The 13,927-nt window shown below is 44.8% G+C and overlaps 1 protein-coding gene and 1 pseudogene across 1 annotated transcript; both read left to right on the top strand.

Annotated features, from left to right (window-relative positions):
• Positions 1-766: 766 nt before the first annotated feature.
• LOC129785689 (E3 ubiquitin-protein ligase RBBP6-like) lies at positions 767-5,915 on the top strand. Its single transcript, XM_055818989.1, has 3 exons — positions 767-985; positions 3,215-3,314; positions 5,858-5,915. Exons 1-3 carry the CDS (start codon positions 820-822, stop codon positions 5,913-5,915), a joined length of 324 nt encoding a protein of 107 aa, XP_055674964.1. The 5' UTR covers positions 767-819.
• Positions 5,916-6,144: 229 nt separating this feature from the next.
• LOC129785690 (E3 ubiquitin-protein ligase RBBP6-like) lies at positions 6,145-12,847 on the top strand (annotated as a pseudogene).
• The last annotated feature ends 1,080 nt before the right edge of the window (positions 12,848-13,927 follow it).

Genomic DNA, 13,927 nt, shown 5'->3' on the forward strand with positions numbered 1-13,927 from the left:
GGTTTTCGTTTTGGTTTTTTTCTTTTCTCTTATTTATCTTATGTAGCTTATGTCACCAGGTAGTGACAGCCTGGGGATGACAGGAGGGGACAGCAGGCAGTGGCAGTGTGGAGTGTGACCAGAGGGGACAGTAGGCAGGGACAGGCCTGGGGGTTACCGGAGGGGACAGCAGGCAGTGACAGCCTGGGTGGTGACAGGAGGGGACAGCAGGCCATGACAGCCTGGGAGGTGACAGGAGGGGACAGCAGGCCGTGAAAACCTGGGGATGACAGGAGGGGACAGCAGATTGGGACAGCCTGGGGGTGACAGGAGGGGACAGCAGGCCATGACAGCCTGCGTGGTGACAGGAGGGGACAGCAGGCAGTGGCAGCGTCGAGGGTGACAGGAGGGGACAGCAGGCCGTGACAGCCTGCGTGGTGACAGGAGGGGACAGCAGGCCGTGACAGCCTGGGGGGTGACAGGGCACGGGGCGGTGACAGGCTGGGGGACAGCAGGGACACCGGCGGCCCAGGCGGGGCTGATGAAGGCCCCTCCCCCAGGGGCGCTGAGTGGCCCCCTGAGCCCCTCTGTCACAATGCGGAGCCGCCTGGGTTGCCATAGCGAGCAGCTTGGCCTGGCAGCGCTGGTGCGAGGAGGGAGCGGAGGCCGAGCCAGGGCCTGTCCCCATCGTCCTCCCACCGGGGCTGCGAGGAGGAGCCGGCGGGCTCAGCCCGCGCTGCTGGCCCCAGCCCCTCGGTGGGCCCTGACCTGCTGTGGGGGCCGCGAGGCCAGCTGCTGCGTGAGGTGCCATCGCGGAGCGGGCACCGCCTGGCCCCGGCCATGTCGTGTGTCCACTACAAGTTCTCCTCCAGGCTGAACTCCGATGTGGTCACCTTTCACGGCCCCCACATCTCCCTGCGCGACCTCAGGCGCCAGATCATGGGCCGCGAGAGGCTGAAGGCGACCCACTGCGACCTGCAGGTCACCAACGCCCAGACCATGGAAGGTGCGTGGGGGCGGCGGGCGCGGGGACCGGGGACCGGCCGGCTGGCGATGGCGCAGGCGGCCAGTGAGGCGGTTGGGCCACGGCCGGCAGCGGTGACTTGTGCTGGGGCCTCAGAGCTGCTCTTCCGTGGTTGTGCGCTGGCAGCTGCCGTCAGGGCTGTGTGCGCAGCCAGGCACAGCAGCGTATGGGTCCGTGTGCGACACCGCGCGTGGAAGGGGTTTGGTTTCTGGGAACCCTTCTAGCTAAAACGATAAGGGAATGTGGGACAATGCCTTGTCATCACAGACCTGCCAGATTTCTTTGAAAGCCGGCAGAGAAGGCTGAACGTGATAGAAAAGGAGTGGGTGGCTAATTTAAAGGGGAAAAAAAAGTGGGTTTGGTGACTGAAATTTGTCTTCAGCTACTTTTACTCCACCGCATTGGAAAAGCGGTGCTTGGCTGCCGCAGAAACTGCTCAGTAGCAACGTTTTGGATCAAGAGTGTATCTGTGAGTGAGAATCTATGCAGACCCTGGAAAGCCATCTTGTAGACGAGTGTTCTGTCTAAAGTATACTTGGCATTTCTTGCTAATACAGCTTCTTTGCTGCACCATGCTACACATTCATTCAGATGCTATTGAGCATCATTTCTTCATTTCTTTCAAACGGTGCATTTTTGTCGTGGTACTGCGTGTTAAACGGTGTCAGGGCAGTACTGAAGTTTTATGGCAGATCAGTTATGGTGAATATACCTAGAAATGTTCTTAGAGAAACCCTAAGTTCTTTTGAATCTGAGAAATGGTGCTTGATTCTCAGAGACGGTAATGGTTTTGTATTACTTAGTGTGCTGTTTCAGTTTGGTAATCTACCGTCTGGCAAAGCTTGCATGTGATTAAAGACTTTGGAATATGACTTGTCAGAAATACAAAGACTTGGAAACCATCTCCATTCCTTAAACATTCAAATTTTATCGGTTGGGGTTTTTTTTCTTTTTTCCTGTGGTTCTGTGACATTCCCACAACAGTCTTGTCGTTACAATGTGTACTCATAGGATTTTTTCCTCTCCCTGTTTGATGTATTAAAACTTAAACAGAATAACATGCCTGCTGCGGTAACTGTAACTTTGGCCCCAGCCTTTCAAGTGGTTGGACCTAAACACGCTGTTTACCTACAGATAGGTAAAGTAGGTTCAGGAGAGTATCTGTGAGCAGACTTAACAGCACGGTGTTAGGGGTCTTGGAGGTGTTACGGGATCGCGTGTCATATACAGCAGTAGAGACAGACATGCAGGTAGAGGCAGACGTACAGGTTGTGACACAGATGCTTACTGGAACTTTTGTAAGGGTGTTTTCCCCGTGAAAATGCAAAAATCCCCCAGCGGTTGTCAGAGCAAAGCTAAGGAATACATTTCGGTGTCATTTATGTGTATGCCAGATTTTGGGGTTTTATACATAACCGTGACTTTCCGTTTTTATTGAACAGCATCTACGTGTTTAAAGTCACCTTCAGAAGATGAAGGAAAGAACTAGGCCTGGATGTCCTGCCTAAAGGGGGTTCTTGGAGATCCTCCCTGTGGAGATATGGTAGTGGGTTTTATAACTTTGTGCAGGAGTCCTGACTAAGTGTTGGCATGATCTTGGAAAGACCCTTCAGTGAACCTTGAGTGAAGATGGCCAACTTGTTCAGAGTTTTCCGAGCCGCGTGATCACGGAAATCTCGTAATAGAAGCAATGCTAATAGAAGCTAAAAGTAAACAGGATTTTACACATCACTGGGGGGAAAAAAAAGAGATGGTGGACTCTTTTTGAAGATGGTGGGAAGGCAAAATGGATGGTTGGGATGTGTTTTAAAAGGTGGGAGGCGGGGTGGGGGTGTCCTCTTCCGTGCTCGCTATTATAGAGACATGTTCTAGGGTTTTGTAAGCTAACAGGAGCAAAAGCAATGAAAGTTAGATCAGGAAAGAGCCTCATGTTTTAGCAGACTCTGCTTTAGTGACTTTAGAGACCATTTTGCTGTTGGCATTGAAACGATTCAAAACAAATGGAAAAGATTTTGCTGCTTGTGTTTGACTATCAGACCTGAAGATTTCTGGAAAGGTACCGTGAGTGTGTGGACATGATAAAAGCATGACGCTGTGTGTAAAATGTTGCTTTTCTATCCGTAAAGGGTTCCCTGAAGTGCTATGTCATGACATATTAATATCACTCTTACGAACTGACTGATGCTTTCTCTGTATTGATGTTGTTTTCAGAATACACAGATGACAATGCCCTGATTCCAAGGCACTCATCGGTAACTGTTAGGAGAGTCCCTGTTAGAGGAGTTAAAGCTACCGGCAAGACAGACCTTGGGTAAGTAGCCATAACGCGTTGTGTTCTTTGGGAGGGGTTTCAGTGTGTTCACCTTCTTTGTGGCTGTTGGTTTACGGAGGCATTCCGGTTGTCTCTTTCTTGTTAAAGCTGCTGTTAAATTGTGTTGTGACAGGGCAGATTTGAATGTATCTGTCCCAAAGCAGACTTAGATTTTTCAGCCCGCTGGGACGTGGCATTCAAAGTCCAACAGTGGTAGCTGTTCAGACGTTTGAATTGGGTTTGTTCTTGGGGTTGGTTTTTCTGAGAGTCAAGTTCTCCATCCTGTTTCCTCTATGCAGAGAGATTCCTTATTTCATGCTTTTGCTTGTATTGCTTTTAGAGTAAACGGAGAGACACATTGCAGTGTGAACTGGTAATTGGTTCCCATCTGCCAGCAGTCCGAGTCCCAGTGTTTGACTGCTTCCTTTGTTTGGGGGCGGGGGGGCAGGGTATTCTTACACCCCAGAGGGGTGGGGGTGGCGGGGCTGCATGCTGTCTCCAGAGGAAAGACTGAGAGTGGCCAGCTGGCAAACCGTGCGAACAAGAAGTTTCATTCTTAAGTGATTCCTATTAGTTTCCTAAAGACAATGCCTGTGTCGGGCAAGAGAAAAAGAGCAACGTCCTAAAGCATATTGCCTTTTGTGCCAGGACGGTGAAGGAGCAGTTGATCTTTTCCAAGCCTGAAGCTCAGAAAGCAGTTGGGCACATTCCCAAATGTTGGTAGTTACCTTTCTAAGTTTGATTTCACCCTAAGCTGCTCTCTGTGCTCCAGGTATTACTGCTGTATTCCTCAGATTTATGGAGGACAGAGAATCTGATTACAATTGCAGATATTCAAATGTAAGCCTGACTACAGCATTGTTGCTGTCATCGATGTATTCGTCCAGTCCAGTTCTGTATCAGCTGCATCAGCATGGTTTGAATGGTCATGTTTTCCAGCCTTCTTCAAGACAGACCTCTCCTCCACCATTAGTAGATATTATTGACTTGTGGTTATGCCGTGTCTTTCTAATGTTAGTTCTCAATAAATAAAGTATACCGGCAAGTTTCAGCGTGTCTCAAACAAACAGTACAGCAGCATCTTAGTACCCATGAAGCATCTGCAAGCAAACCCCCCTGAATTTATGTGGCTCTCCTGTAAGCTTTGGGCATATTAGTGCTTTCAGGCACTGCCAAGAGTTTCTGGATGCCACAGCACTGTGCTGCTAAGCATGGCCTTGTTTGGGGGTTAATTTAGATCGGGATGCTTAGTGCTGTCTTGTCAATATAGCCTCCATTTCTGGTTGGATGACGCCCTCTCCTGGTGTTGGAATGCTGCCCTAAAATGAGAGGCTAGGTGCCACTAGCATCAAAGATCCAAGAAGCACCTGCACGTGGGGATAAGGGATGAATGCCGCTGCTCTGCTAAAGTTGCAAATGGATCAGGCAGGTCAGCTTTCTATTCCTTCAGCTGGAACCATTGTGGAAACAACTGGTAGAGCTGTTAATGTTTGGGAATGGTGAATGCATGCTGTCATGGTGGAGAGGCCTTCAGGAATGTGTTAGTCACCTTGTAGTATCTTCCTCAAGGCAAGTGGATGAAGAAACCATGGTGTGGTAATCTAAAGCTTTTCCTCGCGCTTCCTCATCTTCAGGAGGTACGTGGCTGTACTTGCGAGCCTGGTGGTGGTGTAGCAGTGTCAGGAAGTATGAGCCTTTCTATTTGTGCAGGACTTGCACAGCAGCCTTTGGGTTGCCTCTGCTCGTGGGACGCTTTGGATGAGGTATGAATTGTTTGTTAACTAGATGGGCGGTTGCATGTTTGATTCATGAGTAGCATGCAGGTACAGACCAATGAGTATGTGGAATCTCGGCAAGGGCTTGTGTGTCATAAGTGTTCCCTAAAATATTGTAGCATGTTCAAGACGATCTTAAAGGAAGTTCTGGTAATCAAGACTTTTTTTCTTATTTTTTTAACACAGGCCTCCTCGATCTCAGAAAATCCTAGGAACTGCTTTCAGGTGATGTTTCTACTGCTATTTGTAGTCACTTTAGGCTAAGTATGGTAGGTACCTGAACACAGTGCTTGGGCTTCCACCAAGAAACACTTTTCTACAGACAACTGTTCTCGTTTTGTCAGAGGAGTGTAGAAACCAAAGTGCTCTATCTGGTACCTATTTGTGGTAGTGGGGCTATACAGATTGCCTGAAAGTGCCTTCGTATTTGGATGGCTGACTATTTAAGAACAGAAAAATGTAGCACAGTCTTCACAGTTTTGGTACTTAGAGAGCAGAAAGAAAATATGTGAGGACTTCTTCTTGCACTGCTGTATTCTGTACCTTAGAGTCATTGGGGGCAAAGAAGGAATGGGATTTTGGGTTTTATTTCAGTTGCACTGAATGCACCAGGAGAGCACACTTTATGTATAGAAATAAATTTCCGTATTCATAAGACTACCAGTACACAATGTTTTGATGTTCAGGTTTTATAAACTGTTTTCCCTGCTTTATGTTGGTTACGAGTGCTTTATTTTAAGTTCTGATCATCTTTCTTTCTTCTTCTAGAAGTCGAACTGGGCCAGCGAGTAGAACATCAAAAGAGGTATGTAAAAACACAAGCTGAAACTTTTTGCTACATGCTGCACCTAAATCTAAGAAATGTAGCCTTGTACTAATTTTTTAATATATATAAAAATATATAAAATATATATGTTTTATATATAATATTTATAATATATATATCTCAAACATATTTTCCAGTGAAACATAGTGTATGCTGTAAATCCAATGTATTTGATTCAGCATAGTGAAAACTGAGCAATGCCAACATTTGCGCGGTTCTAATGTGAATAATGGTATTTGTGCCTAGTAACGCATTGCATTTCGTACTGAATAGGCTAGAATATTTCTTGTGTGACTGTGTGTTGTACCGATAATGTATGCTCATTTTTAGAGCTTGTAGGTTCAAGGTTTGCACCACTGAACTTGGTGCCACTCTTCAGTACGCCACCACTTTGAATTTACATTTGGAAAAGGGGCAGCATTTTTCTTCCGGTCAGAAAACACTGTTGTTCTGCTGCTAAGACATGAATAAGTAACTCGAGGAGACACTTGACTAGTAATGGCCTAGATCTCCACTTGGCCCTTGGGGGGTATGCTACGTGCAACGATGCATTTCAAAATAGCCCTCATAGTACAAACATTACTTTGTGGTGGTGGTTGGTTTTCATCTGTAAGTATAACTGCTTGTTCTTCACTAGAATGGAGTGAGGCATTACATGAGCTCTAGGTCACTGGATCTGATCACTTTGTAAGCTCTTAGGATAACTTAATCTAGAAATTCGTGAACTTGGGGTCTAATTAAAGTAAATGAAAGACAGCGCAAAAACTATACTGCATTCATGAATCATACTTGTGTGCATTTAGTAGATGATGAGCTATTAACTGATTAATTTATAAACTGCACTGACAATGTTTCCTGTAGTGACACTTCCTACTCAAATAAACGGAAATAATTTTTTTAGATCCTTTCGAGCTGCAAATGGACAGCTTCCTTAACCCTCCGTCTTTTAAGCAGTTGTGAGCATTTGACAAGGGTCCCCCTCTGAGGTATTCTGAGCAATAGGTTGATCTCAGGAGGGGTTGGTTGCTTTAGTTTCTTCTCATTAACAACGTAGGCCTACTTAAGCTGTTTAAGGTTTGGACTTTGTTTTGAACAAGTATAAATTCCACTGGCTTGGAGGTGGCTCTTCCAGTGACACTCAGAGGATATAGCGCAGGCTTTCATACAGCAGTAGGGGTGAACTATTGCTCTGTTTTGATTGTAGAACTTGAGTATGTGTTTAATTTTTCTGAATAGATTGGCGACCCTTCCGCACCTCTTTCTCTGGCCCAGCTTATTAAGGTATGCTTAGATGTACTTGCTTGTGAAATAGTGTTAAAAAGAAAGGGGTGGGTGTGGGTGTGTATCCTTGTATTTTCAAACCTTACACTGTGCTCTCTAGCTGGATAACTGCTGTAATATGAGCAAAACATTAATTGTTAATAATTCAGAGTGTTTCTCCTAACTTTAAAATGTTACTTTGATACTATCCTGTAGAGAGTAGTTCCCAGCTTGGGAAGATGGAAGGGGAGCACCTTATTGGCCTCAGTGTAATGCTGCAGTGTTACTCATCTGCGAGACACAAAGAAGCAGCACTTCAGAAGCTGTTTACCATTTTTCATACGTCCCGCTCATTGTTCATTGGAAACTAACACCATTTTTACAGCAGGATTTAATTGGCTGTAAGTCATGGACATTTCTAGGGCCTTTGCAACAGCCGGAACAGACGTGTTTCTGGAACATGGACAATTGCATGGCTGTTTTTGAATTTTTAGTCATTACAGTTACAGATCCATTCTTTGAATGGTGCGGGACTGCTTGAATTGTGGCATACAGATAGAGGACGACGCAACCTAATTTGTTTACATGCAGACTGTGAAAAGTGTGCAAGTGCACCTAATTGTTGATAGGACTGTGCCAGTGTTTATGCGAGGCACATCAGCAGACGTGACCGCCTGAAAGCATATTTTGTAATGGAACTGCTTGTATTTTGTGCTCAGCAACGTGTAACGTTGTCTGGGGAAACACTAGTGATTGCACTTGGTGAAGAGGCGTAGTGCTAGCCACAGAAGTGATTAAAAGCATAGTCTTTAAAGTTACAAAGACTAGAGAAGGCAGGGCCTAACGCAGAGGAGCTAGTTCTTTCCTCTGAAAATGAAGGCCAGAGCTCATGTCCAAGAGAAAGAAATCCTTCCCACTGGGAACGTCTTCCCTCGCTCGCTGCATTTATTTATTTTCTTAATAAATTTAATTGTGTTAATTAACATTTTGCGGCAGGGTGGGGGTGGGGGTGGAGGTGTGTGCAGAATTAGTTTGGGAAGCAGCCACCAAAAGACATTGGTCTCCCTCAGGGCTGTCCCTTGGTTCTGTAAAGTCATGTGAAATTTACTCTAAAATGTGGAAACCTGTCCAAGCTTTTGAGAAATTCAAAGATTTCAGAAATACGGAGATAGGTAACAAAGCAGCTCCGAACTGTTACCCTAGCCTCTTTAGTGCAGGCTGGCACAGGAGGCAATGTGTAGTAAGAACTTCTCTGCTTTGTTATGACTATGTATTGAATGCCATATTTGAATGGTGGTCTGTTCCTAGAAATGTGTTGTGGGTTTTGGATGTGTTTTGTAAACCATTTGGGTTCAGACAAATCAGTCAAGTGTCTATAAAAGTTCTCTGCAAATGTTACTGGAAATGATTTCATAGATGGAGATCTGGATTATGTTCCTGCGTGTATGGAACAGCTAGATGAAATAACATGTGGAAACTAGTTGGTTGCTTTCGTGAGTGAATGCATGTAAAAAGGAAAACATGAGCAGTTGGTCTGTAGGATAGGTGCTTGAAGTTCCAAATAATTTACAGTCACCCCCTTTGACCCTGCTTGTATCTGGACTAGTGTGTAATAGAAACATTTGAAGAAGTACTGTGTAAAAAAACCATCTGGCTTCCATAGTTCGTAGATCTAGTTCTGCGTAAGGTTTATATTACAATTTGCGTGTTAAAAGGACAGTGCCAACTGGAAAAAAATTGTAGTTCAGTCACTTCCTATGAAGAAGCGAGTGGCGGTGGGGGAGGGGGCGGAACCGTGCGGTTTGGACTGCCTACAGCACATGATGGTCAGATGTCTGCTGAAAAGAATCTTTTCTCTTGCTGAGGGATTATAGAAAGCTTGATTCCTTTTAATGCTTCTGGGTCTGAAGCTGAATTTCAGCAAGCAAAACCAACTGCCACGACTCTGAAGTTGTGTGTCCTTTTGACGCTGCAGAATGTAAATACTGCTACTTGCACACATCTTTCTCAGTTAAATGTACCATGGCTAGCTTCTTTGACTAGTCTGGAGCTTAAAGACCAGCTTCAAAATGCTGGCTGGTGGGCTTTTTTCTACACATAGCTTCAGTCCGCTTGGACAAAACTTGGATTGGCTTCACAAGTCTTTATGTAAGGTACAAAGAGAGCCTATTTGTAGCCTAATGTGTGTGTCAAATAACCATTACCTGTTAAACAGACTGCCAACCTGGCTGAAGCCAATGCTTCCGAAGAGGATAAGATAAAGGCGATGATGATACAGTCCTGCCATGAATACGATCCATCCAAGTAAGTATCAAATGTGATCTTCAAAGGTTATGGAAAAAGTATGGAGATGTTTCTTTTAAGAAGAGAGACACATGCATACCTTTTCCTTTTTTTCCCCAAACCTTCTAGTTACTTGAGGGAACCCTTGGATCTGCCTCCACCATCATCCAGTTGCTTTTGCTGTGGAAAACCTGGCCACTATGCCAAGAACTGCCCGGTAAATAGGGTAAGATTGGGGCAGGCCTCTGGTGTTACCGAGCTTTTAGGGTTTTTTACCTTGGCATTTATGTGACAAAGACATGAACACTCCCAGTAAGAATTGTTTCTCTCGGGGCGAAATGTTACATGGCAATGTTGCAAAGCCCTTCCAAATTCAAGGGAAACTTGGAATTCTGAATGTGAAACTTTTTTTTTCTCTAGGTCACAGACATTAAAGATGTCCATAGATCTTTCTCAGTGAACTTTCATACATATTTGTACCTATTTCAATAGTACTGGAAATGTTCCTGGTTCTAACTCTTTCTAATGACAGTTCAAAGTTGTTGGTATTTCCTCTAAAAACAAGAGGTTTCTGTCGACCCCGTCTATTGAGTATCTGTCAGTTTTAACTACAGAAGCCTCTGGCTGAATATTCATGCCGTTTAACATCAGTCCCTGAATGTACGTGCAGGAGGGATGAATTCAGCCTTCCTATATAGATGTGAATGTAAGTTTCCATGGGGGCTGATTTGGAGACCCTGAATTAAGCTCTCACACATTGCCCAGGGGCTTTGGAGGGGGAACAGGTTTGTGTCTCTGCTCTGAGCGGACGGTGAGCAAAGGGCTGTTTCACCCTGAAGGGTCCTGAAGTTAAGCCAAAGAATGACGACTGGGTTCAAAACTCTGCTCAAACCTGTGGTACGTCCTGGCTATGCTCGTTGGGGAAAGCAGGAATCTGAGTCGAGCAGCCATTATGTTAGGTAAAAGGAAGGGATTAAAGGCTTTCGCTGCTTAAAATTATCTCTGAAACGTCATTTTAAGTGTGCGTCTGAAGAGGAGAGATGTCTGCATTTCTGTTCTCAACAGGACAAAAATGTGGAGCCTGTTCGCAGAATTAAAAGGAGCACCGGAATTCCAAGGAGTTTCCTGGTGGAGGTGAAGGATCCCAACACAAAAGGTGCCATGCTGACAAAGGCTGGGAAATACGCGATACCAACTATTAATGCGTAAGTATGGAATTAATCGGACCGACCAAAATGCGAATGAGAGCAACCATGCGTAAATGTCTGAGTGGCAATGCAGCCGAGGTGGCCAGCCTCTAATTACGAGGGAGGAAGCACTACCGTCGTATCTTAACCTTAAAATCTGCGATACTTTCCCATATTGAAATAGAGTAGTCCTACTGTTCATGCCCCGGGAAGCTGGCTGACCTTGGGGTACGCTAAGAACCTGTATTTCTGCAAGGCATTTCAGTAGTGTTTCCAGCTGGCATCATTCTCTCTGAATGCTCATTTTGCTTCTGGTTTATGTTTCAAAGGCTTCTTGCAAAATTTAACAAATAGCCCTTGGACTGAGATTTCCTCCTCCTCTGACTTTTAACAAATCTCATGTGTGAAACGGGCTGAAGTGTTCCTGTTGCTATAAACTAAGAAATTACTGCTGTGTGCTGACAGGAGTGGCTGTTGGAAAGTGCACTCGGTAGCACTTCCCTTTTTCTGTCATGGATCTCCTGTTGTAGAAGCTGTAGCACAGACTTCTTTCATTTACAAAATGAAATTACTTGGGGACGAACTTTACCCTGATCCAGCAATTTGCACTTACCCTCTGGCAAAGGAGAGGTGGGATTCCTTTCCCCTGCTCTCTAGCTGTCAAGCAATTATTTTTCTAGTCTGAGCTCATTTCGTAGTTGATCCAACGGATGGGAGAGTTCTGCAGAAGGAAAAATGTTCCCCCCTCCTTCTTCTTCTGATAGTGTGGCTCTAGAGAAGTCATTTAGCGTAAATGCCTACGTTGTAGAAAGCCAATGTGGAGTGAGAAGACTTCCATCTATCACCTTAGTTTGATAAAATCCAAAGCTTGGAAAATTTTTCCTTTCCCATCTTTCACTTTTTTCTTTTTCCTTCCCCACCTGCCCTCCAGGGAAGCTTATGCTAGAGAGAAAAAGGAAAAGCCACCCTTTTTACCAGAGGAGCCCTCCTCCTCCTCCGCAGACAGGCCTGTTCCAAACGAGTTGTTATGTCCCATTTGTAAAGATCCAGTGACGGATGCAGTGCTTATTCCATGCTGTGGAGCAAGTTATTGTGACGAATGTAAGTGCGTAATGTAATGTAAGGAGTAAACTCCCCTCCCGTGTTTTTTAATCCAAAACACCACATCAGATCTTCTGAAAGCAGGAATAGGAGATCACCTGTGCTACCAGGTCTATTTCATACTTCAGTACGCCCGGAGTAGGAAAGGCCTCTTCTCCGTAATGGGGGGGGAAAAAAAAAACCCCAAAGGCCAAAGAGCTTTTTTCCCTTTCTGTGTATCTAGTCAAATCTTCTTCACATGCGGAAGGTCGAGTACGAGAAGAGTGCATAATTGTGCAGGTGAATACAGTATTAGATATGGAATGCACGTAGTTTGTCCACAGCTCTTTCTCTCATACACAACTATAGAGCCAGCTCTGGTGACTGACTCTGCTCCACCACAAACAGGCAGTCGGGCATTTAATCTACATTCTTTGCCACAGGAGTTGGTTAAACCTTCAAAACTCGAACCGACTCATGGCTTTTTGAGATGTGCTTTGTTCATTAGCCTTGATGTTGGTGGCTTCTTGCTGTACTCGGTAGTAGAAAAAAGACTAGTCCAAACATCAGGACACAGCCCACTCTATGGTCTTCAGCTGTTACAACAGGGAAATGTCAAAACTGTATAGCGATTTGCTGCATACTGGGCATTTTTTACACTAATGACCATTTATAGCTTCATGCTCTCCATTCAAGACCATATCCAGCCATTAATCGTCTGTGTGTTCTTATAATTGATGAGAACCCCAAAGAGTTCCCTACTTTGGCTGAAACCTATTTTGACGCTTCTAATTACACACAGGTATTAGAACAGCTTTACTGGAATCGGAGGAACATACTTGCCCGGCGTGTCATCAGACAGGTGTTTCTCCTGACGCTTTAGTTGCCAACAACTTCCTGCGCCAGGTAACGTGGTGACTTTTTCATCAGCTGTTTGTAAGGAAAGTCTGTTTGTAAAAAGCTGAAAGGGAGGAAATTATTGACATCTCCTTAAAGAAGGATAAACTGAATAAGGCTGCATTTACTTTTCAAATGCATTGTCTGTTGTTACAGAAGCTGACAACTCTTTAGAGATAATCAGGCAAACTCAGGTCAAACTTTTGTCTAAACATGCTTGCCTGCCTCTCAGAGTCGCTGTTAACACGGAAGTCCTTTAACTACAGATACTCTGAGCTACCAGTCCTTAATAGCAGTGTTTCATGTGATGTGTTCCTATCTCTGTGTGCTGCTTTACTCTAGGCTTGACAGCATGTACAGGACTATACAAGTCATTTTACCCTGTGGAGGCTTTTCTTCATCTATTGTCATCATAATCTGACACTTTGATCTTTTTGTCCATGTTCTTCTGCCTCTAGGCTGTGAACAACTTCCACAATGGAACCGGCTACACAACAGGGCTCCATAAGGAGATTCAGCAGCAGCAGCAGCGACAGCCGCCTTCACCGCCTGCACGACCACTTGTGACTGTGACACCTGCTGCTCAGGTGACTGCCACCAAACTTTCTAAATCTTCCTCTCTGTCAGTCAGCGGTCTGTTAAGTTTTATTTCAACATATGCTTTTGAAATACAGTATTTATTAGAGCTTATTTTCCAACTGTTTGCATTTATTCACAAGGGCTTTCCGGTTCCTGTAGCAAGACAACCGGCAGTACCATGTCTTCTGGGCCCCCAAGAGCTAAAAATACCCACACCTGGTGAGTGACCGTAACTTTAGAATTTCTTCTAAAAAAATTATCTTCAGATGAACTGAATGGGATTTATTTCTTTTTCCTCTCCCCACTCCAAAAGGTCATCCGATGAGAGCCAGTGCAGTTCGCTCAGCAGGTGGCAGACCAGGCTGGGGACTGTAAGTATTTCACCGAAATTCAGTCTCTGACGACTTGTAACCTGTTAAACCAGGCTGTAACACCTACATTACTTCTACAGTAGCTGATTTATAATGAAATGCGTATGCACAGATAGCTGTGGAGAATACAAGTGGCAATTCATTTTTAAGTGGCTCAGCTTGAGTTGGCTCTAACAAAGGGGATCTGTGCTTGCAGTAAAACGATTACAAATAAAACTCCAGTATGTGACCCAAAAGTAGACTCTGAAAAAGAAACGCTTTTGGAGGAAACCGTAAGTATATATCAAAATTAAACATAACGACAGGATGAGGTGCAAAGCCACCCTTTCGAATTACTTACTGGCTGGATAGGGCT

This window comes from Falco peregrinus, chromosome 14 (genome assembly GCF_023634155.1).
Source record: "Falco peregrinus isolate bFalPer1 chromosome 14, bFalPer1.pri, whole genome shotgun sequence".
Classification (NCBI taxonomy): Eukaryota; Metazoa; Chordata; class Aves; order Falconiformes; family Falconidae; genus Falco; species Falco peregrinus.

Excerpts from the sequence above, each read along its gene's own strand:
- LOC129785689 (XM_055818989.1), top strand. The coding sequence starts at position 820 with ATGTCGTGTGTCCACTACAAGTTCTCCTCCAGGCTGAACTCCGATGTG. Across the intron at positions 986-3,214 it reads CAACGCCCAGACCATGGAAG|AATACACAGATGACAATGCC; the intron begins GTGCGTGGGGGC and ends TGTTGTTTTCAG. Across the intron at positions 3,315-5,857 it reads ACCGGCAAGACAGACCTTGG|AAGTCGAACTGGGCCAGCGA; the intron begins GTAAGTAGCCAT and ends TTCTTCTTCTAG.